General features: G+C 41.1%; 4 protein-coding genes across 4 annotated transcripts; all 4 read right to left on the bottom strand.

The window, feature by feature from the left end:
* Positions 1 to 29: 29 nt before the first annotated feature.
* Positions 30 to 1,649, bottom strand: LOC135335117 (uncharacterized). The gene is made up of 4 exons (XM_064530544.1): positions 1,514 to 1,649; positions 1,079 to 1,459; positions 778 to 930; positions 30 to 454 (listed from the first exon to the last, which is right to left on the bottom strand). The coding sequence occupies exons 1-4, from the start codon at positions 1,620 to 1,622 to the stop codon at positions 30 to 32; spliced, it is 1,068 nt and encodes a 355-aa protein (XP_064386614.1). The 5' UTR covers positions 1,623 to 1,649.
* A 730-nt stretch (positions 1,650 to 2,379) lies between these two features.
* Positions 2,380 to 15,281, bottom strand: LOC135335204 (uncharacterized). The gene is made up of 29 exons (XM_064530623.1): positions 15,113 to 15,281; positions 14,272 to 14,904; positions 13,827 to 14,222; positions 13,502 to 13,698; positions 13,227 to 13,298; positions 13,051 to 13,172; positions 12,788 to 13,001; positions 12,456 to 12,523; positions 12,247 to 12,400; positions 11,967 to 12,197; positions 11,845 to 11,930; positions 11,581 to 11,733; positions 11,396 to 11,412; positions 10,234 to 11,082; positions 9,877 to 10,046; positions 9,555 to 9,623; positions 9,368 to 9,489; positions 9,097 to 9,310; positions 8,968 to 9,035; positions 8,761 to 8,914; positions 8,497 to 8,706; positions 8,362 to 8,447; positions 7,779 to 8,295; positions 5,094 to 5,678; positions 4,641 to 5,033; positions 3,185 to 4,490; positions 2,989 to 3,122; positions 2,672 to 2,940; positions 2,380 to 2,622 (listed from the first exon to the last, which is right to left on the bottom strand). Exons 1-23 carry the CDS (start codon positions 15,147 to 15,149, stop codon positions 8,094 to 8,096), a joined length of 4,524 nt encoding a protein of 1,507 aa, XP_064386693.1. The 5' UTR covers positions 15,150 to 15,281; the 3' UTR covers positions 2,380 to 2,622; positions 2,672 to 2,940; positions 2,989 to 3,122; positions 3,185 to 4,490; positions 4,641 to 5,033; positions 5,094 to 5,678; positions 7,779 to 8,093.
* A 1,373-nt stretch (positions 15,282 to 16,654) lies between these two features.
* Positions 16,655 to 22,055, bottom strand: LOC135335087 (uncharacterized). Its single transcript, XM_064530501.1, has 14 exons — positions 21,897 to 22,055; positions 21,249 to 21,806; positions 20,805 to 21,194; positions 20,476 to 20,654; positions 20,211 to 20,279; positions 20,029 to 20,150; positions 19,764 to 19,977; positions 19,651 to 19,718; positions 19,444 to 19,600; positions 19,146 to 19,355; positions 18,328 to 18,413; positions 17,885 to 18,261; positions 17,124 to 17,693; positions 16,655 to 17,058 (listed from the first exon to the last, which is right to left on the bottom strand). Exons 1-12 carry the CDS (start codon positions 21,949 to 21,951, stop codon positions 18,069 to 18,071), a joined length of 2,301 nt encoding a protein of 766 aa, XP_064386571.1. The 5' UTR covers positions 21,952 to 22,055; the 3' UTR covers positions 16,655 to 17,058; positions 17,124 to 17,693; positions 17,885 to 18,068.
* A 3-nt stretch (positions 22,056 to 22,058) lies between these two features.
* On the bottom strand, positions 22,059 to 25,336 carry LOC135335090 (ephrin type-A receptor 3-like). The gene is made up of 11 exons (XM_064530504.1): positions 25,194 to 25,336; positions 24,233 to 25,081; positions 23,873 to 24,042; positions 23,588 to 23,656; positions 23,402 to 23,523; positions 23,131 to 23,344; positions 23,002 to 23,069; positions 22,795 to 22,948; positions 22,531 to 22,740; positions 22,396 to 22,481; positions 22,059 to 22,329 (listed from the first exon to the last, which is right to left on the bottom strand). The coding sequence occupies exons 1-11, from the start codon at positions 25,261 to 25,263 to the stop codon at positions 22,128 to 22,130; spliced, it is 2,214 nt and encodes a 737-aa protein (XP_064386574.1). The 5' UTR covers positions 25,264 to 25,336; the 3' UTR covers positions 22,059 to 22,127.
* Positions 25,337 to 25,371: the final 35 nt, after the last annotated feature.

The raw sequence follows: 25,371 nt of genomic DNA, 5'->3' as shown, positions 1-25,371 counted from the left end.
TCACGCATACAGCTAGTGATTCATTCAGTTTACAGGATAGCGTAATCATAATCAAGTGTTTCTTCAGTTTGTCTATCTCTCTCAGATGTATGATATGCCTCATTACTGTCCATTAGAATTTCAGTTCCACTGGTTGCTTCTCCAGATTGATGACCAGGCAAGTCAATTACTCTATAGCACACTGCATCAGTGGTCCCATTAATGGCAGCAACTTGCACCTCCCCTCTCACACCATACGCCTCGTTGGACTTGAGGTCCACTTCTTGAAAGTATGTTTCACCCGGCATTTCTATACTTCTTTCATTTCCAGATTTGTGTACACTGTAAGCTTCATTATTTTCCAAAGGTATCGGCTGACAGGAATCGTTGTAATGTGTAGGTCCTGGTACTACCTCATAAGTCACATCAGGGTTTAAATCATTGGGTTGTTGAGTGGGAGTTGTTGATAATTGTCCTGCAATAACAATGCATGCCATAAAAGCAATTGTGCATATAGTGCGAATATTTCAAGGCAGTTAAACTGCTTAATAAATTGTGTATATACTTCTCGGATGTCAATGCACGTTGTGTCCGCCGTTAAAGCTGTGTTGTGGAACCCTTTTTGTGGAGGATTTTGCTAACCCTCAAAAACAGCGAAAATTAAGCACCTTGAAGATTACGCTATACGGTACATCAATGCTTCATGCATTGTCAGGCAATAATTATTATTGCTAGTGAACATTTATGTGCACATCGTACCTAATTATTTATTGGCGTATCCTCTTATCACATCTTTACCTTCTCCAGATTCTGTGACACTATCATAGAGGGGCCCCTCTGCAGTCGATTCCGTAAGAACATTATCATAGTAGTCTGTGGCAGAGTCTTGAGTTTCGCCGTGAACACCGTAAGCCTCGTTGGACTTTAGACTGATGGAGTGGGGGCTTCTTACTGTATGTGCATATACAAGCAATGAATCCACACGTGATAATTATGCTTTCAATCTGACAGCTGATCTATATATAGCATTTAATAAACACACTGACAATATAAGTGTGACACTGTATCCACATGCTTATTGTGATAAACAATACCTTACCCATCTCATTGTTGATTCCAGTAGTGTTCCTACCAACATTTACCTTTGCTATCTCCTTTCGGGATCTTCCTCTTTTCACCAGAAAAACAAAAACTACCAAAGTCACCACTGCCAGGACGATTACTATTACTAGCAATGGCACCATCACATCCGCTACAACTCCGGTATTCTCGGCTGGGGCCAAAGGGGCCATGGTGATCGAATCATTTCCTGTACTAGTTGTGAGAGAGTCTGTTTGTGGCACCTCATTTGAGAGAGTAGTTTCTATTGTGCCTGTTAAACTGTCAGTCTCTGTTGTAGCTAAGGGAGGATCTGTCGAGGAGGGTGGTATTGTGCCCATAGTTGTGGGGTTGGTTGGAGGTTCAGTGGTTGGGAGAGGAGCTGTAAAACAAAATGGTCAATCATAAAACTATTTTTGAATGGATTTTCACTTACTTATGTCGGCATACATATGTAGAACTCTCTCGTTTGCTCTATTAAGAGAACTAACTGTTACTGGGTTTGGGACGGACATGTCTCCACAGCCAGAGTTACCGGTGGACATAAGAAAATGTTCTGATCCTGTATTTTGGCCAACTGCGTCAAATTGCACTCTGTTTGTATAATCAGTCCCAAATATGTCGACAGGTTCAGCATTGTCTGGAGGGTCGTAAATGCAAACACCAATCACATCGTCAGCCTGCACTGGGATGTCATTTACCAAAAAGGTTATACACCCAAATGTGCCAAAACGGCCAAGATTAGAATTAGCAACAGTTATGCCTGTAGTGAATGCTTCTGATACACTTATATATTCTGAGCTGCTTCTTCTGAACACAGCGAAGGTGAAGTCATACGATGCAGCAAATTGAGTTGGGCGATAGTAGCAGAAATTAAACTCAGTTATTGTCCCATCACATTGAGCTGGATCTTGAGTGTTGAGGTAGAAACTATGTTCTCTGTTGACTACAAACTCTGTAGCATCAGTTCCAACACGACAACTTTGCCCATGGATTGTGAACACCTCAAGGGCTGAAGAATAGCAGAGTATAAAAAGAAGAAACCACTAGACTAAGTTTTATATAAATTATATAGATCTAGTAGACTAGATCTACACTGAACAAACAAGATGACTCACCTATATAAAAGCAGATGATTACTGTCCACTGAGCAAGACCTGATGACTTACTGTAACTCGTCTTACAAATAAGTATCTAGTTTATAGCTCTTAAACTAAAATGCACTGTAGTGTATAAATTTAGTATAGACTGCAAATTAATTGTATATAGCGTTTACAGATCTGCGGTGCTGCCCAGAACATGATTTTTTATTAGCAAAAGCGAAGTTTGGTAACAAATTAAATTAACAGTTTATACACTTTTACTATATAAACTATCTGTTCTGCAGCTGAGAGTCCATGTTATTCCCGGCCTCCAGTGGAGCTCCCAATAGATTTCTCCAGCCAGTGGGTTAGTGGAGGACCCGCATTTCCTCGCTGGCTGCCAACCAGCATCAACACAATCAATGTCACAAAACCAGGACGTTGGGAGCTCCTCTCAGAATGCCTACAAATAACAAATAGATACCTGCACAGACAAACAACAGATAACTTACCAGTAATGCATCATAAACTGGTAAATTACTTTTGAGCAGCCAGAGGGAGATAGATGTCGACCAGAGTCTACCAATCAATAGTAAAAGAATAAAAGGTGTCACTTTGTTAATATATAGTAGAATAATACATCTAATACATGTAAATTCAAACTCAAGGTTTTCAATGGCTTGTGTCCTAGACTCCATAGCAGACACCAGTAAAGCCCACTCATCACTGGCAGTTGGGTAGACGTATATAGTAATTCTCGTCAGCAAGATCTCAGGACATTCTGAAGTCAGGAATGATTATACAGGAAAAAGTATTGCTAATAAACCACCTTGCATGTCTATTTGTTGTCACTAGCACATTCCTAGCAGCCATGTCTCTGTGCAGCTGAGAGGTAGGTACTGCATGCATCCCAAAAGCCATTGTTAATAAAACTTCAGCATTGATAGGCATTAACTGCCCAGGCTATATTGGGGCCAGGGTGGGTGTGTGGTGGTAAATATTGAAACTGCATGTAGATCGATTACCTTGAAGTTACTAAAAAAGAGGTAGATAAACTTCAGCGTTTTCAAACTCTTCTCTGTTTACAAATCTGCCAAAATATAGTACACAAAAAACAAACAAAATCTGATTACGCTAATGTTTATCTACTCTACATGCATGTGCTAATATTGAATTCTACATGCATGGACATCGTCTCCGGCCTGCAGCTAAAAGCAAGAAGCACTGGTTCTTAAAACTACCAGTTGCACTATAATATTACAACAATCAGACATACACAAGCTAGTGATTCATGATCAGTTTACAGGATAGCGTAATCATAATCTTCAGTTTGTCTATCTCTCTCAGATGTGCGATATGCCTCATTACTGTCCATCCGAATTTCCGTTTCACTGGCTGCTTCTCCAGATTTCTGACCAGGCGAGTCAATAACACTATAGCACACTGCATCAGTGGTCCCATTAATGGCAGCAACTTGCATCTCCCCTCTCACACCATACGCTTCGTGCATTGTTATTGCAGTACAATTATCAACAACTCCCACTCAACAGCCTATGATTTAAACCCTGATGTGACTTATGAGGAACCTACACACTACTGTGGTCCCATTAATGGCAGCAACTTGCACCTCCCCTCTCACACCATACGTTTCGTTGGACTTCAGCAGGTCAACATCTTGTGAGGATGTTTCACCTGGCATTGCTGTCACTTCTTTCATTTCCAGATTTGTGTACACTGTAAGCTTCATTATTTTCCAAAGGTATCGGCTCCTCACAGTAGTGTGTAGGTTCCTCATAAGTCACATCAGGGTTTAAATCATTGGCTGTTGAGTGGGAGTTGTTGATAATTGTTCTGCATTAACAATGCACGCCATAAAAGCAATTGTGCATATAGTGCGAATATTTCAAGGCAATTAATTTTCGTTGAACTGCTTAATAAATTGTGTACTTCTTGGATGTCAATGCACGTTGTGTCCGCTGTTAGTTGTGTTGTGGAACTATTTTTGTGGAGGATTTGCTAACCCTCGAAAACAGCAAAAATTAAGCGCCTTGAAACATTACGCTATTCGATACATCAATGCTTCATGCATTGTCAGACAATAATTATTATTGCTAGTGAACATTTATGTGCACATCGCACCTAATTATTCATTGGCGTATCCTCTTATCACATCTTTACCTTCTCCAGATTCTGTGACACTATCATAGAGAGGCCCCTCTGCAGTCGATTCCATAAGAACATTATCGTAGTAGTCTGTGAGAGTGTCTTGAGTCTCGCCGTGAACACCGTAAGCCTCGTTGGACTTTAGACTGATGGAGTGGCGGCTTCTTTCTGTGGATGCATATATATAAGCAATGAATCCACACATGATATATAATTATGCTTTCAATCTGACAGCTGATCTATAGCATTTAATAAACACACTGACAATATAAGTGTGACACTGTACCCACATGCTTATTGTGATAAACAATACCTTACCCATCACATTGTTGATTCCAGTATAGTCTTCCCACCAACATTGCTCTCTGCTATCTCCTTTTGGGATCGTCCTCGCTTCACCAGAAAAACACCAACTATACCAAAGTCACCACTGCCACGATTACTATTACTAGCAATGGCACCACCACACCCGCTACAACTCCGGTATTCTTGGCTGGGGCCAAAGGGGCCATGGTGATTGAATCATTTCCTGTACTATAGTTGTGGGAGAGTTTGTTAGTGGCACCTCATTTGAGAGAGTAGTTTCTATTGTGCCTGTTAAACTTTCAGTCTCTGTCATACCGTCAGTAACTATGGGAGGATCTGTCGAGGAGGGTGGTGTTGTGCCCATAGTCGTGGGGTTGGTTGGAGGTTCAGTTGTTGAAAGGGGAGCTGTAAAACACAATGGTCAATCATAAAATTATGTTTGAATAATGATGGATTGTCACTTACTTATGTCGGCATGGATGTGTAGAACTCTCTGGTTTGCTCTATTAAGAGAACTAACTGCTACTGGGTTTGGGACGAACATGTCTCCACAGCCAGTGTTACTGGTGGACATAAGAAAACGATCTTCTCCTGCATTTTGGCTAACCATGTCTATTGGTAGTCTGTTAGTATAATCATTCCCAAATATTCTGACAGATTCAGCATTGTCTGGAGGGTCATAAATGCAAACACCAATCACATCGCCAGCCTGCACTGGAATATCATTTACCGAAACAATTCTACAGGCAAATGTGCCACCAGTGCCAAAGTTAGAATTAGCAACAGTTCTGCCTGTAATGAATGCTTCTGATACACTTATATATTCTGAGCTGCTTCTTCTGAACACAGCGAAGGTGAAGTCATACGATGCAGCAAATTGAGTTGGGCGATAGATCTAGTAGCAGAAATTAAACTCAGTTATTGTCCCATCACATTGAGCTGGATCTTGAGTGTCGAGGTAGAAACTATGTTCTCTGTTGACTGCAAACTCAGTAGAAGAATCAGTTCCAACAAGACAACTTTGCCCATGGATTGTGAGCACCTCAAGGGCTGAAGAATAGCAGAGTATAAAGAAGAAACCACTAGACTAAGTTTTATATAATATAATATATAATAATAATAATCGATGCTTTACAGTATGACTTTACATTTACAAATAGATTGTTGTGCGTCAGAAATTAAACATACTGACAGGAAGTTCCTAGAAGGAACACCTGACTAAATCTACATAAAATGTATACATAATTATACAGTTATACAGAGCAACAGGGACAGACTAGGTGATAAGTGCAAATTCTTGATTGATCAAAGCGTTCTAGAAAACTGTCCCAGAAATGTTTGTAGAGTTGATTCTTGATAGTTGACATCGAGTGAGAGAGATCTATAAAAGGGAGGGTGTTCCAGAGTCTGACCAATCTTTTGAAGTAAAAGTGTCTTGTTGTGTTTGAGCGATGATGACCTTTATGAACTAGCTTGTGATTAGACGATAGTCTTGCGTTGCTGGTAGAGAATGATATGAACTCAGTAATGTTGAAGTTGTCTACTGGTTTTTGGAGACACCTGACGGCGAATATGACATCTTGCAACTCTAGCCAGTTCATTAGTGGTAAAAGGTCCAGTTTAATGAGGCGACTTTTGTAGTCGAGACTATCAGATCTACATGTAAGGTTCAGAATAAACTTTGAAGATCTTCTCTGGATTTGTTCCACTTTTGTGATGGCCTTGTGTGTCTGTGGTCTCCACAGTTGCGAACAAAATGTTAAATTAGATCTAACAAGCGTAGTATAAAGTGTTCTTTTTGTGTGGAGATCATGAGAGCATTAAGTGTTTCTTTTAATAAGGTACAAACAGCTGTAGGCCTTCGAACATAGGTTATTGATATGTTGGTCCCAGGAGAGACTATTCTGGATGGTCACTCCCAGGTCTTTGTGAGAGTCTCTTGTTAAGATTAGCTTTGAGTCCAAATTGTATAGCGAGTCATGAATGGTTTTACCAAAGTGGAGGTAGACACATTTGTCTAAATTGAGTGATAAGTTCCAGTCCTTGCACCATGTGACAAGATGGTCTAGATCAGATTGCAGGTCTGCTTGGTCTTCTGCATTGGCTATTCGCTTCACTAGTTTAGTGTCATCTGCATAGATATATATGGACGAATTAACGATTGGAGTGGTGATATCATTGACATATACTAAAAACAACAGAGGACCGAGAATGCTGCCTTGAGGTACGCCTGATAGCACAGATAGTGATGAAGAGTTTGTTCCCTCTAAACAGACATAGTGGCTTCGGTTGCTCAAATAACATTCAAACCATTTCCATACATTACCTGTAATGCCTAACCTCCATAGTTTGAATAACAGTTGTTTATGGGACACTTTATCAAACGCCTTAGCAAAGTCCAAGTATATAACGTCGCAGGATTCTCCAGCATTTAGAGCTTCCACAATCTCGCTGCATGATGTTAGCAGCTGTGATAAGCAGGATCTGCCCTTTAGGAAACCAAATTGATTTGTTGAGAGCTGTGGTCTAATGAAGTCAATTATGTGGTTGTAAACAATTCTTTCCAGAATTTTAGAAAGCATACACAGTAGAGAGATCGGGCGATAGTTTTTAATGAGCGTTAAGTCTCCTTTCTTAGGAATTGGTACGATCTTGTGTATCTTCCATTCTTCTGGAAGTGAGCCAGTACTTAGACAGATATTAAAAAGCATTGAAACAGGTTCATATATTTGTAGTGCACTCATTTTTAATAGAGCTGGATGTAAGTTGTCGCAGCCCATTGCTTTTGATGTGTCCAGCGATAATAGTTCTTTATAGACCTCTATCGGATCAAACACAATGTCATGAAGTTGATGGGATGGAGTGGGCATTTCTTCAATTGGTGGTAAAATGAAAATACTTACTGAAAAGGTAGAATGAAAAAAATTATTTATTGCGTTTGCTTTGGAGAGTGCGTCAGAAAACATAAAATTTTCGTGGGCGAGTATTTTAGGAATGGCACGGCTTGTCCTTAGTCTCTTTAAATGCCTAAATAAAGTTTTTGGTTTAGATGAAAAGGATGTAACGATAGAGCGCTCATGTTTTATTTTTGCATCAGCGCACTTCACTTGAAAAGTATAAAATTAGACTATGGTAAACAAGATGACTCACCTATATAAAAGCAGATGATTACTGTCCACTGAGCAAGACCTGATGACTTACTCATCTTACAAGTAGTCTAAGATAGATCTACAAGACTACATAGATAGATATAGTCTAGCTCTTAAACTAATGAAAGCACCGCGGGTGCTGATGCCTCGGTGGAGGTGCCAAAGCTACATAACATAAAGCTAGCTTTTATACACATAATTACAAATGTATCATGATTAATTTTGCTGCATGAATCCAGAATCACAGGGCATAGGGAAACTCAAAGAGTGGGTAATGATCGGTGGAGCTGGTGTGAAGTTTGGTGCACAATAAAAATTAAACAGTTAATACACTTCTACTGTATCTGTTCTGCAGCTGAGAGTACATGTTCTTCCCGGCCTCCAGTGGAGCTCCCAATACTCCAGCCAGTGGGTTAGTGGAGGAGTCCTCCTCGGGAATGCTCAGGACCATCTTCTCACTGCCAACCAGCATCAGCACAATGTCACGAAAACCAGGACGTTGGGAACTCTCAGAATGCCTACATGTACAAACGCACACACACAAAATATTGTTATGCAGACACCCAAAAGATTACAAAACTTACCAGCAATGCATCATAAGCTGGTAGATTATTTTTGAGCAGCCAGGAGGTGGAGATAGACGTTGACCAGAGTCCACCAATTGAATAGTCTAAGAAAAGGTGTCAATAAATATTAGGTATTATTTTCAGAGGATATACCTCAAGGTTTTCAAAATTTTCAAACGGCTTGTGTCCCAGACTCCATATCTCATAGAGCAGACACCCGTAGGCCCACACATCACTGGCAGTCGAGTACTTTTTGTAGTGAAGGGCCTCAGGGGCTGTCCACTTGACGGGGATCATGCCTCTTGCTTGTGAGACGTAGTAGTTCTCATCATTGAGATCTCGGGACATTCCAAAATCAGCAACCTATTTTCACAAAATTGTCATAGGCAAGTAATCACATGAATTTGTTTTACTCACCTTGCACATGTTGTTTTGAGTAACTAGCACATTCCTAGCAGCCAGGTCTCTGTGCACAAATCCTTTAGCTGAGAGGTACTGCATCCCAAGAGCCACTTGTTGAGAGAACTTCAGTAACATTGATGAAGTACTCCCAGGAAGAAGCTGGCCAGGACTGTACATAAACAAACATTCATGGCGATCGTATTCTTTAGTATAGTAACTTACTCAGGCCTTAGAGACCGTAGGAGGTTACGAAGATCACCTCTTTTAGCCAACTCAACGACTAGTCTTATCTAATTAGGAAGGAATTTTTTTTTATAGAGGGATGGTATATTAGAATGCAACATTTCTTACAGGGTGTTGTTCACTGATTACTCCATGGAGCATGATGATATTAGGGTGTCTGAACTGAGCCATGATGGCGGCTTCTTGGAGGAACTTGACTTTGTCCTCCTCTGATGTTTTGGTGAGACTCTTGAGTGCCACATCCACTGGTTGAGTTCCCTGTCTCTTCCACACTCCTTGCTCCACATTGCCAAACTGACCAGACCCAAGGTGACCAGCAATCCTGCAAAATGAATATCACACATATTAGATTACATAAAAGGTTTCTTTTGTGACTCACTTTACATCTCCAGATGTTATAGTGGTGATTCCCCAGCTGCTAAATTGCTCATATATGTGATCTTCACTTTCAGCTGGCACTTCATATGGATTCTCGTATCCGTAGATATCTTCTAGTTTATTCTAAAATACAAAAAAACACAGTACATCACCCATATTCGAATACTGTGTGATTGTTTTAACTATACCTTTTCCATGAGTTTGACAAAACTGATTGATTTAGCATCCAGTGGTGACTCATACACATTTTCATTGACCTATAATATCACGTAGGTGTGGTAAAACCATTATGTGGTAGCCAAGGACATGACACCGTATTATGGCTTTAGTATAGACAACAGTTGAAACCATAATATGCAAAATCGAATTGCACTTAGTGGGTACACACATGAGCTGTACACACCGTGCAAACATCCCCCCACATGATACACTACAATAAATGTTTTGATACTAAATTGCGTTTTCCTGGTAATTTCCTGGTCTGTTGGAAAGCTACTAACACACACTCACCACTTCATTGAACGGTCCAATCTCAGCATAGTAGCTGCTACTTAACTCCATCATCTTGTTACTCTCAGTTAGCTCGTAAAAATGCTCCTGAGACACCTCGTAGTAGTCTTCACTTTCTTTCCTATTGTTTGCTGACTCCTTCCCACCATCAACAGCATACACCATGTTATCTGACATTATGTAGGTGAAAGTTAACAGGATAAATTTGTTTAATGTCAATACACATGAATTATCAGGTCTAATACGTATAGTCACTAGACAATACATGTTAAGTAAACGAATGATCAACACTTAACTCTACAGTGACTATACGAGGATAAACAATTAATGCTTCAGAGCAAATTTTGCACAACTCACCAATACCAAGTGCTACATCTTGACGAGGATGTGTGGAGACCGTGTATGAGCTCGTAGGCCTGTTCCGTTTTTGTTTGCCTTTCCATACAATCACAATCACAGTAAAAGTTGCAATCAAACCAGCTAGAATAAGCAAAACTACCACCACGGCAGCAGCTGTTGGGCCAGCTGCACTGCTAGGAGAGTTTGGAGCAGGCATACTATCTGTGGTATCAGTTGCACTAGTTCGAATTGCTTCATCTGTTGTCATGGTAGGAGAATTAGTAGTTATCGCTACCTCATCTGTAGTTGTTGCTGGTTCAGAAATATCATTCGACACCACCATTGCATTAATGTAAAGAGTTCCAGTTACTGTATTACCAGATACTGATACACTAGTAGGTACTGCAGTTTCGCTACATTGAGAGCGAGATGGCTGTGATATCCTTCGTAGTCTGTCTGTTCCTCTTCCAACTAGATCGAGTCGAAACATATTCCTGTCAGAGGGATTAACAACACAAGCTCCAAATACATCACCAGTCTCCACGGACACTCGTTGTTTAAGCGTGACAGTGGAGCAAGCAAATTCAATCTCACTGATTTCTTCTTGAGTCTGTCTGGCTTGAAATACCTCCGACACAGGATTATACATAGTTCCCCGAAAATTCAGTCGATACACAGCAAATGTAGCTACGTAGACATCAAATTGTCGTCGTGATGGCCTGTAATAGCAATAGGAGAAGGAATTGATGGTTCCATTACAGCTCACTGGTCTCGCAGAGTTCAGGTAAAATGCGTTGTTTGTCCTTGCATTTGTTTCAGTAAATACAGTCGCACCAACATCACACTGACCAGATACATAATGGAGCACTGAAAAACAGAGCAAAACTACTGTTATAGCTATTAAATGATACTGATCTGCATCTGGGTATCTAGATCTACACATGCATGCATGCACATCAGCAATTGAATAGCTATGAATTCACCCACCAGCATAGAACAGAAGTTGAACACATTCCAATATACACCGTTTCTGCATCTTTTGAAGAAGGTTTTCCTTTTCCTAGATCCTGTACTTTTAGTCTATAGTCTCACAGCTTAGATCTAGCTAAGATCTACCTCAACATTCAATTAATAGTTAATTCAACATTGAGCTTTGAGGTTCAACGATCATTGCATGTACACTTGATCAACATTGAGCTTTGAGGTGCAACAATCATTGCATCAATTACATGTGACAGGAGGTCAAAAAGTGAAAAAAATTTGTAAAAATATTCAATTTCAATTGATACTCCATCAGAGTTGTAGGTGCAGTTGCACCTCTATGGAAACAATTAATGTATATATCTCTTTTGCAGCTGAGAGTACATGTTCTCCCCGGCCTCCAGTGAAGCTCCCAATACTCCAGCCAGTGGGTTAGTGGAGGAGTCCTCCTCGGGAATGTTCAAAACTCTCTCTTTATTTCCAACCAGTGTCAACACAATATCACAAAATACAAGACGTTGGGAGCTCTCAGGATGCCTGCGTGCAAAGACAGACTTATATTAGCAAATGGTGCAATGCCGGCTCAGAAACATCATGCATCAGTGCAGATTTTACTGATATATAGACCTGCGTGGACAAAAGTTTTACCAGCATAGTATCATGAGCTCGTAGATCATCTTAGGGCAGCCAGGGGGTGGAGAGAGACGCTTGCCCGAATCAATGAGTCGAATAGCCTGCATGTGTAAAAAACATTAATTAATAAGGAATTAATTAATAGCCTGTACGTATATCTCTTGATTAGATGTTCCCTCAAACGGCTTGTGCCCAATGCTCCATATCTCATAGAGCAGACACCCGTAGGCCCACACATCACTGGTAGTCGAGTACTTTTTGTAGTGAATGGCCTCAGGGGCTGTCCACTTGACGGGGATCTTGTCCGTTCCTTGTGAGACATAGTAGTTCTCATCAGCAAGATCTCGGGACATTCCGAAATCAGCAACCTATGTGTATCAATGAAAGTGAGTGTTTTTACAGCTAAAAATTAATAACCTTGCACATGTTATTTGTTGTCACTAGCACATTCCTAGCAGCCAGGTCTCTGTGCACAAATCCTTTAGCTGAGAGGTACTGCATCCCAAAAGCAACTTGTTGAGAGAACTTCAGTAACATTGAAAAAGTGTTGCTAGGCATCAACTGTCCCGGGCTATGGGGTGGTGGAGGTGGTACATTTATATTTAACTGTAAATTATAATGCTTACTCAGGTCGAAGAGATAAGAGAAATTGTCGCAAATCACCTTTCTGCGCCATTTCTACCACAAGCATCATCTGCAGGCACACGAATTGCATTTTTATTATTGAAATGAAGTGTGCTGGGCATACTAAAATGGTTAGCACAAAAAGCATGCTATATGCGACCGTTTTAGTGTGCTCACCGTACCGCAGTGCATCATAAGTAATATAATATAATTCAGTGTAATCAAATGTTGCCAAGCAGCATGCTGTAATCAATGACTGTGCATTCTGGTCCTAATTTGTTGGACAAACAAACTTATCTAGCAGAGGTCATTTGAGCTACTGCAATGCACTCACAGGGTCTCCACTGGTGACTACTCCATGCAGCATGATAACGTTAGGGTGTCTGAACTGAGCCATGATGGCGGCTTCTTGGAGGAACTTGATTTTGTTCTCCTCTGATGTTTTGGTGAGACTCTTGAGTGCTACGTCCACTGGTTGAGTTCCCTGTCTCTTCCACACTCCTTGCTCCACACTGCCAAACTGACCAGACCCAAGGTGACCAGCAATCCTGTATACAGTGTTGGTTGTCAATATCATTTCACTGGAACAAAACTTACTTAATGTCTTCTCTGTTCAAGTGTGTCACCCTCCAGGTCTGCAACTGAGCATAGATATCGTTCTCTCTAGATGCTGGTGTTTCGTACGGATTTTCTCCAACATAAATGTCCTCTTTCTTGTTCTGTATTCATATTCATTAACCATATAATGTGCATGTAAACTTGAAAGGTTGTACCTTTTCCAACAGTTTATTGTAGCTGATAGCTGGGGCATCCAGTGGAGACTCGTACACAATCTCACAACCATTCTGTATAGATGCATTGTATGAAATACTGACAGCATGTGAGGAATTCATTATTTGCATGCATTATACCTTTTTAAGGGCGCGTGATAGATCGAATTCATAATGATACCTATTAAAGCTACACCACATGCACTTAGGTGTAATGACACCAGTGTCACTATAATATGATACCCTAGACACATAACTGTATAGCTTTTTGCCCTCACCACTGCACCAAAGGGCCCAACTTCAGCATAGGTGTTGGACTCCATTGAGCGGGTAGGACTGTATGCGCCCTCAAACTCATACACATGCTCCTGGGACTGTGTGGGCCACTGACTGCCTTGCTGCTGTGGCTGTGGCTGTTCCCGTTTAGCTCTCTCTAAGCTTTCAGCATTAGCCACTGCCGAGTACAACTGGTAGTCTGTAATATTAAAAGTATTCAAGTGTCCGGAGAATTATGACAACCCATTGATACTACACCTTTTAGAGAGTACAATCATACGAGAGTCATGTATATAATACCGATACTGTTTTGGACTTATCACATACCTACTGAGTTGTTGGTCATTGCGTATGATTTCTTGACCTTTTCCTTTTTCAGTCTCTTTGATACCAGAACAATGACTGTCACCACGATGGTAGCTAGACTGACCACAATAATGAGCACAACTATCACAGCAATGGCTACGTTGGAACCACCTCCCCCACCACCAATGGATTGTGCAGTGGTGGCATCAGGGTTGCTCGTCCCTCGGTTTGTGGTTGCAGTGGTAGAGTCCCCATCAGTCATCAGTGGACCACTTGCTGTGGTCATGTCAGTTGTGCCGTCTTCGGGAGTGGTGGTGGGAGTGGTGGTGTCTGCAGTCAGTTCAGGTGTAGTTGTGGAAGGTGTAGCTTCCATTGTAGTTGAGTCCATGGTAGTCACCCCCATAGTTGCTTCCTCTTCTAGAACATAAAGTTTATGTTGATTGTATAGTAAAGACTTAACTAATACCTATGTTTGCCCAGATGTGAAGAGATCTGCGAGCACTAGTACTATTCTCAGATGCACCTCCATCAAAGGAACCTGGCACAGTAGTAGCACTGCAGCCGGCAGGGATACTGGGGTGTGTAAAAGTTCTCACAACGTCTTCAGTATTGGGATCAGCTCTACTGACTATATCAAGACGATAGATAGTGACACCACTTGTAGTGTCATCAGGGTCAAACACACACGCTCCAAGAACATCACCAGTCACCATGGGCACTGGTTGTGGTAGGTTAAATACAGAGCAGGCAAAGGCAAAGTTTGTATTAGTAGCAGCGTTTAATTCAGCTTCAAGGTCTGTTGCTGATTTTAGTATTGTGATTGGTGAAGAAACAACAGTAAATACTTCCTCATTTGCATTGGTGCTCGCTGGTCTGTACACAGCAACTGTAGTCAGGTATTCGTTAGCAACTGGAGCAGTCAATGGTGGTCGATGGAAACAGTAAGAGAGTGAGGTGATCATCCCAGCACACCCAGCACGATTACCACGATCAATGAAGAACTGATTTCGCGCTCTATTCCTGTTATCAGTTCTCATCCTACCTACACGACTGACTGTACCACACTGCTGTCCAGACACCAGCTGCTGGAGCACCAACACTGCATAGGAATAAATCATCTGTTAATAATAATCAGTAAGAGTTTGCTCAGTCATAGCTACAGAACACTCGTAACTTTGAAGCCAGCTAGCTTCCTCTTTCTGATAGTGACCCTAACAACCCTCGAAGGAGCATCTAGACTACAATCTTCACAATGAGATTGACGATATAGTCTAGTAGATCTAGCTAGCCTGATCTGAGAAACTTACAAATACATAAAATTGTAGAAAGTGTACTGCATCTCATCTTGTAGACTTGTATCTTGCTTGCTTATTCTTGTAGTTGTTTGCACAGTAACAAAGTTCTCATCTCTCTGCATGTGGAATGCAATCTGATTTCCTGGCAGTAGTCGTGCAGAGGTGATGATTAACTGTCCAGGCTATATTGGGGCCAGGGTGGGTGTGTGGTGGTAAATATTGAAACTGTAGATTACCTTGAGGTTACTAAAAAAGAGGTAGATAAACGTTAGCGTTTTCAAATTCAAATCTGCCAAAATAGTACACAAAAAACAAACAAAAATCTGATTACGCTAATGTTTATCTACTCTATGCTAATTATTTAGTTAGCATGAATTCTGCATGCATGGAGGTCGTCTCCTACTGCTAAAAGCAAGAATCACTGGTTCTTAAAATGACCAGTTACACTAAAATATTACAACGATCAGGCATACAGCTAGTGATTCATGATCAGTTTACAGGATAGCGTAATCATAATCAAGTGTTTCTTCAGTTTGTCTATCTCTCTCAGATGTGCGATATGCCTCATTGCTTGCTGTCCATTTGAATTTCAGTTCCACTGGTTGCTTCTCCAGATTGCTGATCAGGTGAGTCAATGACACTATAGCACACTGCATCAGCGGCCCCATTAATGGCAGCAACTTGCACCTCCCCTCTCACACCATACGCCTCGTTGGACTTTAGGTCCACTTCTTGAAAGTATGTTTCACCCAGCATTTCTATACTTCTTTCATTTCCAGATTTGTGTACACTGTAAGCTTCATTATTTTCCAAAGGTATCGGTTGACAGGAATCGTTGTAATGTGTAGGTCCTGGTACTACCTCATAAGTCACATAAGGGTTTAAATCATTGGGCTGTTGAGTGGGAGTTGTTGATAATTGTCCTGCAATAACAATGCATGCCATAAAAGCAATTGTGCATATAGTGCGAATATTTCAAGGTAATTAATTTTCGTTGAACTGCTTAATAAATTGTGTATATACTTCTCGGATGTCAATGCACGTTGTATCTGCCGTTATAGCTGCATGTGTTGTGGAACCATTTTTGTGGAGGATTTTGCTAACCCTCAAAAACAGCGAAAATTAAGCACCTTGAAGATTACGCTATACGGTACATCAATGCTTCATGCATTGTCAGGCAATAATTATTATTGCTAGTGAACATTTATGTGCACATCGCACCTAATTATTCATTGGCGTATCCTCTTATCACATCTTTACCTTCTCCAGATTCTGTGACACTATCATAGAGAGGCCCCTCTGCAGTCGATTCCGTAAGAACATTATTGTAGTAGTCTGTGGGAGTGTCTTGAGTCTCGCCGTGAACACTGTAAGCCTCGTTGGACTTTAGACTGATGGAGTGAGGGCTTCTTTCTGTGCATGCATATATACAAGCAATGAATCCACACGTGATAATTATGCTTTCAATCTGACAGATGATCTAATAAATACACTGACAATATAAACACTAACAGTGTGACACCATACCCACATGCTTATTGTGATAAACAATACCTTACCCATCTCATTGTTGATTCCAGTATCAGTGTTCCCACCAACATTACCCTCTATTATCTCCTTTTGGGATCTTCCTCTCTTTACCAGAAAAACAGCAACTACTAAAGTCACCACTGCCACGACAATTACTAGCAATAGAAACATCACCACACCTGCTACAACTCCAGTATTATCCGCTGGGGCAAAAGAGACACTAGAAGGCATTGTGGTGATTGAATCATTTCCTGTACTAGTTGTGGGAGAGTTTGTTAGTGGCACTTCATTTGAGAGAGTAGTTTCTATTGTGCCTGTTGAGCTTTCAGTCTCTTGTGTGTCAGTAACTATGGGAGGATCTGTTGAGGAGGGTGGTGTTGTGCCCATAATCGTGAGGATGATTGGAGGTTCAGTGGTTGGGAGAGGAGCTGTAAAACACAAATGGTTAAATTAATGTATTATGTTGGTGGAATGCATATGGGCTGTCACTTACTTATGTCGGCATACATGTGTAGAACTCGATCGTCCACTCTATTAAGAGAACTAACTGCTACTGGGTTTGGGATGGACATGTCCCCACAGCCAGAGTTACCGGTGGATATTAGTAGAAACTGATCAGATCCTGTAGTTTGGCCAACCATGTCTATTTGCCATCTGTTTGTATAATCAGTCCTGCTTATTCTGACAGGTTCAGCATTGTCTGGAGGGTCGTAAATGCAAACACCAATCACATCGTCAGCCTGCACTGGGATATCATTTACCGAGAATGTTTTACAGGCAAATGTGCCATCAAGATTAGCAACAGTTCTGCCTGTAGTGAATGCTTCTGATACATTTATATATGTTTCCAGGCTGCTTCTTCTAAACACAGCGAAGGTGAAGTCATATGATGCGGCATATAGGGTTGAGCGATAGTAGCAGAAATTAAACTGAGTTATTGTCCCATTACATTGAGCTGGATGTTGAGTGTTGAGGTAGAAACCACGTTCTCTGCTAGCTTCCAACTCTGTAGTAGTATCAGTTCCAACAAGACAACTTTGCCCATGGATTGTGAGCATCTCAACTGTAGAGATGCAGAGTATAAATCTATAAGAAACCTCATGAACCTTGGCCCTAGCCGCGCCGCTAGACTTCATATAGATCTAATATATAGCCTAGTTTGTCACTGTCAAATCATATAGATATAGACTACTAGATCTATTATAATTTTAGTATGGTTAAATCTAGATCAGCACTGATAATAATTAGACTCACCTATAAAGCAAATGATTAGGTATATAGGCCTGACGACTTAGATCTACTCATCTTAGGAATAGCTTCTTATAGATCTACTAGTAGCGAGAATTTAATAGCATGACAACATTTAGATTACAATATTTATAAAGGGGGGTGCAGCTGGTATGAAGTTTGGTATGCACACATAAATTAATAAACAGTTCTATACTCTTCTACTGTATCTGCTCTGCAGCTGAGAGTACATGTTCTCCCCGGCCTCCAGTGGAGCTCCCAATACTCCAGCCAGTGGGTTAGTGGAGGAGTCCTCCTCGGGAATGCTCAGGACCATCTCCTCACCTCTGGCTAGACTGAGTACAACATCTCTGAAAGCAGGACGTTGGGAATTCTCTGAATGCCTGCAAAATAGTGACATTTTCATAAATATTTGCTGCACTTTTGTTTTGTACTTGTTTTGTACTTACCAACATTGCACCATCAGCTCGTACACTGCTTCGGGAGTTCCAGGGGGTGGAGCTAACCTTTGACCTTGTTCAATCAGTCTTATAACCTATATGAAAACAATCAATAATCCTAACAATATTTAGTCATTATGCCTCGGTGCGCATGCGCAAGCGAGGTATACGGTAGTGTTTGTGTGTCTGTCTGTGTGTGTGTGTGTGTAGACTGTTTCAGCTGCTCAAGGATCAATGAAGTGAGAGTAAGAGTTTCTATAGGCTTCTAGTCATGTTTTCTTGGCTTGGTATTTGTGGATTTGCAAAATAAAGTTCCATTCTCGAGTTTTGCTTACTTGGAATGCCATTGCAGCCTTTTCAGAAGAGTCCGTAGGAAAACTTGTTCACCGAGTGTTGCTACTCTACTTAGTAGTTAACTCTGCACTAGAACGCTAGCTGCAAGAGTGAGAAGAGAGCTGGAAGGCTCTGCTGACTTGCAGCCATTAATTTTAGACTTGAACTGTTGGCATCGATCGTTAACAACGATCATCGTCGATCATTACCCACTCTTTGAGTTTCCCTGTGATTCTAGATTCTGCATGCAGCAAATTTAAAAATGTTCATCATGATAATTATAATCAATGTGTGTATAAAAGCTAGCTATTAGTAGCTTTATGTTATGTAGCTTTGGCACCTCCATAGAGGCATCAGCACCCGAGGTGCTTTCATTGGACCGAGTTTAATGCAAGACAAGCACAATACTGTTACATCACAATCACATGTCATTGGTATTTAACAATAGCAATCACAGTCATGTGGTTAGATACCATATAGGTACATGTATTTACCTCAACATTCTTATTGGCTTCAAACGGCTTGTGCCCAATGCTCCATATCTCATAGAGCAGACACCCGTAGGCCCACACATCACTGGCAGTCGAGTACTTCTTGTAGTGAATGGCCTCAGGGGCTGTCCACTTGACAGGGATCTTGTCTTTTCCTTGTGAGACGTAGTAGTTCTCATCAGCAAGATCTCGAGACATTCCAAAATCAGCAACCTTCAAAGTTTTGAAAGGAAATGTTAAACAAGATGTGGGGGGGGGGGGAGGAAAAACATACAATCATGTATTTAAATTAATAAACCACCTTGCATATGTTATTTGTAGTCACTAGCACATTCCTAGCAGCCAGGTCTCTGTGCACAAATCCTTTAGCTGAGAGGTACTGCATCCCAAGAGCCACTTGTTGAGAGAACTTCAGTAACATTCTTGGAGTAGTAGCGGGCATAATCTCCCTTGGTGAGCTGTGAAGCAAAACTTCAAGTTACATGTAAACATAGAAACATGAACTCACTTTGGTCGGATTGATAGTAAAAAAATTCTCAAATCTCCTTTTTTTGCAAACTCGACAGCAATCATCATCTGTGTACATAATGATAGTCAGATGAGTGGCTTTAATTCACTTACTGGTTCCTCTTTAGCAAGCACTCCATGGAGCATGATAACGTTAGGGTGTCTGAACTGAGCCATGATGGCGGCTTCTTGGAGGAACTTGACTTTGTCCTCTTCTGATGTTTTGGTGAGACTTTTGAGTGCCACGTCCACTGGTTGAGTGCCCTGTCTCTTCCACACTCCTTGCTCCACACTGCCAAACTGACCAGACCCAAGGTGACCAGCAATCCTGCGAATTACCACCAATTATACAACCATTAATTTCGATTAATTAACTTACTGTACATCTCTTTGATGAATGTAAGTCACTCCCCACGTCTTTAGTTGAGCATAGATCTCCTGTTCTCGAGTAGCTGGTACCTCATACGCACTCACACTGCCGTATATGTCCTCTTCTTTGTTCTATATTCAGAAGTCAATAGTTCTCACAATGTTATACTAAACTTCGACTGTGATGCTTACCTTTTCCAGTAGCTGTCTGTAGCTAATAGTTGTTGACATACTTTGTGGAACCTCATATGGTGTGTTATTCTGTAGAGTGGGTCCAAAAATTAGAAGCCTTACACAACAATCATAACAATTGTAAACAGTATATCGAGATAAACGTTTCAAGGTGAACGATAATGGTATCAAAACAAAAGTTCAAATAAGTTGAATACAATCATCCGTATTAGTAGCCTATCACAACTATTGCTTGCCTGAGTGGGCTAACTTATTGAGCACCTACCGTGTCCAGTAAGGGTCCAACTTCAGCATAGTAGTTGAACTCTAAAGCATCGCTGGATTCGTATGAGTGTTCCATTTCATAGTCATTGGGTGACGAAGGAACTGGGCTCCTTGTGGCGCTGATTTCTTGATAATCTGCACTATACTCCTGGCCCTTAGTAAATGAGTACATACCATTGTCTGCATCAAAGAGCATACATTAGCAATAATTACACGTTAACACCAACCATTTAACAAATCTGAAACCATATACATTAAAGCAACAATTAGCTAACAAACAAGTGCTGTAGTGCATGTGTGTGTATCCTTTTACTACAACAAACACCTTACCCATCCCATTGTTGGTTCCAGTATTAGTGTTCCCACCAACATTGCCCACTGTTATCTCCTTTCGGGATCTTCCTCTCTTCACCAGTACAAAAACGACTACCAAAATCACCACTGCCACGACGATTACTACCAATAGAAACACCACCACACCCGCTACAACTCCAGCATTATCGGCTGGGGCCAAAGGGGCCATGGTGATCGAATCATTTCCTGTGCTAGTTGTGGGAGAGTTTGTTAGTGGCACTTCATTTGAGTGAGTAGTTTCTATTGTGCCTGTTGAGCTTTCAGTCTCTGTCATGCTGTTAGTAGCTATGGGAGGATCTGTAGAGGAGGGTGGTGTTGTGCCCATAGTTGTGGGGTTGGTTGGAGGTTCAGTGGTTGAAAGGGGAGCTGTAAAACACAATGGTCAATCATAAAATTATGTTTGAATGGATTGTCACTTACTTATGTCGGCATGGATGTGTAGAACTCTCTGGTTTGCTCTATTAAGAGAACTAACTGTTACTGGGTTTGGGACGGACATGTCTCCACAGCCAGAGTTACCGGTGGACATAAGAAAATGTTCTGATCCTGCATTTTGGCTAACCATGTCTATTGGCAGTCTCGTTGTAAAACCAGCATTGTCTGGAGGGTCATAAATGCAAACACCAATCACATCGCCAGCCTGCACTGGAATATCATTTACCGAAAAAGTTCTACAGGCAAATGTGCCAAACAAGCCAAGGTTAGAATTAGCCACAGTTCTGCCTGTAGTGAATGCTTCTGATACATTTATATATTCTGAGCTGCTTCTTCTGAACACAGCGAAGGTGAAGTCATACGATGCAGCCAATTGAATTGGGTTCGAGCGATAGTAGCAGAAATTAAATTCAGTTATTGTCCCATCACATTGAGCTGGATCTTGAGTGTTGAGGTAGAAACTATGTTCTTTGTTAGCTTCAAACTCTGTAGCATCAGTTCCAACATGACAACTTTGCCCATGGATTGTGAGCACCTCAAGGGCTGAAGAATAGCAGAGCATAAAAGGAATAAACCACTGACTAAGTTTTATAGTCTATGGTAGATCTACACTGAACAAACAAGATGACTCACCTATATAAAAGCAGATGACTACTGTCCACTGAGCAAGACCTGATGACTTACTCATCTTACAAGTAGTCTAAGATAGATCTACAAGACTACATAGATAATAGTCTAGCTCTTAAACTAAAATGCACTGTAGACTGCAGACTACTGCATTAATAATGGATAGAGATCTTGTGACCATTTAATGTTTTTTGCAAAAGGGGTGGAGCTGGTGTGAAGTTTGGTGCACAATAAAAATTAAACAGTTAATACACTTCTACTGTATCTGTTCTGTAGCTGAGAGTACATGTTCTTCCCGGCCTCCAGTGGAGCTCCCAATACTCCAGCCAGTGGGTTAGTGGAGGAGTCCTCCTTGGGAATGCTCAGGACCATCTTCTCACTGCCAACCAGCATCAACACAATGTCACGAAAACCAGGACGTTGGGAACTCTCAGAATGCCTACATGTACAAACACACACACACAAAATATTGTTATGCAGACACCCAAACGATTGCAACACTTACCAGCAATGCATCATAAGCTGGTAGATTATTTTTGAGCAGCCAGGAGGTGGAGATAGACGTTGACCAGAGTCCACCAATTGAATAGTCTAAGAAAAGGTGTCAATAAATATTAGGTATTATTTTCAGAGGATATACCTCAAGGTTTTCAAAATTTTCAAACGGCTTGTGTCCCAGACTCCATATCTCATAGAGCAGACACCCGTAGGCCCACACATCACTGGCAGTCGAGTACTTTTTGTAGTGAAGGGCCTCAGGGGCTGTCCACTTGACGGGGATCATGCCTCTTGCTTGTGAGACGTAGTAGTTCTCATCATTGAGATCTCGGGACATTCCAAAATCAGCAACCTATTTTCACAAAATTGTCATAGGCAAGTAATCACATGAATTTGTTTTACTCACCTTGCACATGTTGTTTTGAGTAACTAGCACATTCCTAGCAGCCAGGTCTCTGTGCACAAATCCTTTAGCTGAGAGGTACTGCATCCCAAGAGCCACTTGTTGAGAGAACTTCAGTAACATTGATGAAGTACTCCCAGGAAGAAGCTGGCCAGGACTGTACATAAACAAACATTCATGGCGATCGTATTCTTTAGTATAGTAACTTACTCAGGCCTTAGAGACCGTAGGAGGTTACGAAGATCACCTCTTTTAGCCAACTCAACGACTAGTCTTATCTAATTAGGAGGGAATTTTTTTTTATAGAAGGATGGTATATTAGAATGCAACATTTCTTACAGGGTGTTGTTCGCTGATTACTCCATGGAGCATGATGATATTAGGGTGTCTGAACTGAGCCATGATGGCGGCTTCTTGGAGGAACTTGACTTTGTCCTCCTCTGATGTTTTGGTGAGACTCTTGAGTGCCACGTCCACTGGTTGAGTTCCCTGTCTCTTCCACACTCCTTGCTCCACACTTCCAAACTGACCAGACCCAAGGTGACCAGCAATCCTGCAAAATGAATATCACACATGTTAGATTACATGACAGGTTTCTTTTGTGGCTCACTTCACATCTCCAGATGTTATAGTGGAGATTCCCCAGCTGCTAAATTGCTCATATATGTGATCTTCACTTTCAGCTGGCACTTCATATGGATTCTCGTATCCGTAGATATCTTCTAGTCTATTCTAAAATGCAAAAAAACACAGTACATCACCCATATTCGAATACTGTTTTAACTTTAAACTATACCTTTTCCATGAGTTTGACAAAACTGATTGATTTAGCATCCAGTGGCGACTCATACACATTTTCATTGACCTATAATATCACGTAGGTGTGGTAAAACCATTATGTGATAGCCAAGGACATGACACCGTATTATGGCTTTAGTATAGTCAACAGTTGAAACCATAATATGCAAAATCGAATTGCACTTAGTGGGTACACACATGAGCTACAATAAATGTTTTGATACTAAATTGCGTTTTCCTGGTCATTTCCTGGTCTGTTGGAAAGCTACTAATACACACTCACCACTTCATTGAACGGTCCAATCTCAGCATAGTAGCTGCTACTTAACTCCATCATCTTGTTACTCTCGGTTAGCTCGTAAAAATGCTCCTGAGACACCTCGTAGTAGTCTTCACTTTCTTTTCTATTGTTTGCTGACTCCTTCCCACCATCAACGGCATACACCATGTTATCTGACATCATGTAGGTGAAAGTTAACAGGATAAAATTGCTTTGTTTAATGTCAATACACATGAATTATCAGGTCTAATACGTATAGTCGCTAGACAATACATGTTAAGTAAACGAATGATCAATTTAACTCTACAGTGACTATACGAGGATAAACAATTAATGCTTCAGAGCAAATTTTGCACAACTCACCAATACCAAGTGCTACATCTTGACGAGGATGTGTGGAGACTGTGTATGAGCTCGTAGGCCTGTTCCGTTTTTGTTTGCCTTTCCAAACAATCACAATCACAGTAACAGTTGCAATCAAACCAGCTAGAATAAGCAAAACTACCACCACGGCAGCAGCTGTTGGGCCAGCTGCACTGCTAGGAGAGTTTGGAGCAGGCATACTATCTGTGGTATCAGTTGCACTAGTTCGAATTGCTTCATCCGTTGTCATGGTAGGAGAATTAGTAGTTATCGCTACCTCATCTGTAGTTGTTGCTGATTCAGAAATATCATTCGACACCACCATTGCATTAATGTAAAGAGTTCCAGTTACTGTATTACCAGATACTGATACACTAGTAGGTACTGCAGTTTCGCTACATTGAGAGCGAGATGGCTGTGATATTCTTCGTAGTCTGTCTGTTCCTCTTCCAACTAGATCGAGTCGAAACATATTCCTGTCAGAGGGATTAATAACACAAGCTCCAAATACATCACCAGTCTCCACGGACACTCGTTGTTTAAGAGTGATAGTGAAGCAAGCAAAATCAATCTCACTGATTTCTTTTTGAGTCTTTCTGGCTTGAAATACCTCCGACACAGGATTATAAGCAGTTCCCCGAGAATTCAGTCGATACACAGCAAATGTAGCTACGTAGACATCAAATTGTCGTCGTGATGGCCTGTAATAGCAATAGGAGAAGGAATTGATGGTTCCATTACAGCTCACTGGTCTCGCAGAGTTCAGGTAAAATGCGTTGTTTGTCCTTGCATTTGTTTCAGTAAATACAGTCGCACCAACATCACACTGGCCAGATACATAATGGAGCACTGAAAAACAGAGCAAAACTCCTGTTATAGCTATTAAATGATACTGATCTGCACCTGGGTATCTAGATCTACACATACACATCAGCAATTGAATAGCTATGAATTCACCCACCAGCATAGAACAGAAGTTGAACACATGCCAATATATACACTGTTTCTGCATCTTTTGAAGAAGATTCCATGCAACAATAAAAAACTTTTCCTAGTAGATCATGTATTTTATAGTGTACATGTACGTATTATAGTCTCACAGCTTGGAACCCACAGCTTAGATCTAGCTATGTTAATTC

This window comes from Halichondria panicea, chromosome 4 (assembly GCF_963675165.1).
Source record: "Halichondria panicea chromosome 4, odHalPani1.1, whole genome shotgun sequence".
NCBI lineage: Eukaryota > Metazoa > Porifera > Demospongiae > Suberitida > Halichondriidae > Halichondria > Halichondria panicea.
The sequence above is the reverse complement of the archived record's forward strand: the minus strand, read 5'-3'. Positions and strand labels throughout refer to the sequence as shown.

Coding starts and splice junctions, on each gene's coding strand:
- LOC135335204 (XM_064530623.1), bottom strand. CDS start 15,149: ATGAGATGCAGTACACTTTCTACAATTTTATGTATTT. Junction 13,002..13,050: donor TTGAACAGAGAAGACATTAA/GTAAGTTTTGTT, acceptor CACTGTATACAG/GATTGCTGGTCACCTTGGGT. Junction 8,915..8,967: donor CTACGGTCTCTAAGGCCTGA/GTAAGTTACTAT, acceptor GTTTATGTACAG/TCCTGGCCAGCTTCTTCCTG.
- LOC135335117 (XM_064530544.1), bottom strand. CDS start 1,622: ATGTCCACCGGTAACTCTGGCTGTGGAGACATGTCCGTCCCAAACCCA. Junction 931..1,078: donor TGGAATCAACAATGAGATGG/GTAAGGTATTGT, acceptor ATGCACATACAG/TAAGAAGCCCCCACTCCATC. Junction 455..777: donor TGTCACAGAATCTGGAGAAG/GTAAAGATGTGA, acceptor TTGTTATTGCAG/GACAATTATCAACAACTCCC.
- LOC135335087 (XM_064530501.1), bottom strand. CDS start 21,951: ATGAGTAAGTCATCAGGTCTTGCTCAGTGGACAGTAGTCATCTGCTTT. Junction 20,151..20,210: donor ACAGACAGCTACTGGAAAAG/GTAAGCATCACA, acceptor TTCTGAATATAG/AACAAAGAAGAGGACATATA. Junction 19,601..19,650: donor TTACTATCAATCCGACCAAA/GTGAGTTCATGT, acceptor TTTGCTTCACAG/CTCACCAAGGGAGATTATGC.
- LOC135335090 (XM_064530504.1), bottom strand. CDS start 25,263: ATGGAATCTTCTTCAAAAGATGCAGAAACAGTGTATATATTGGCATGT. Junction 25,082..25,193: donor TCAACTTCTGTTCTATGCTG/GTGGGTGAATTC, acceptor TCTGTTTTTCAG/TGCTCCATTATGTATCTGGC. Junction 23,070..23,130: donor TAATCAGCGAACAACACCCT/GTAAGAAATGTT, acceptor CCTCCTAATTAG/ATAAGACTAGTCGTTGAGTT.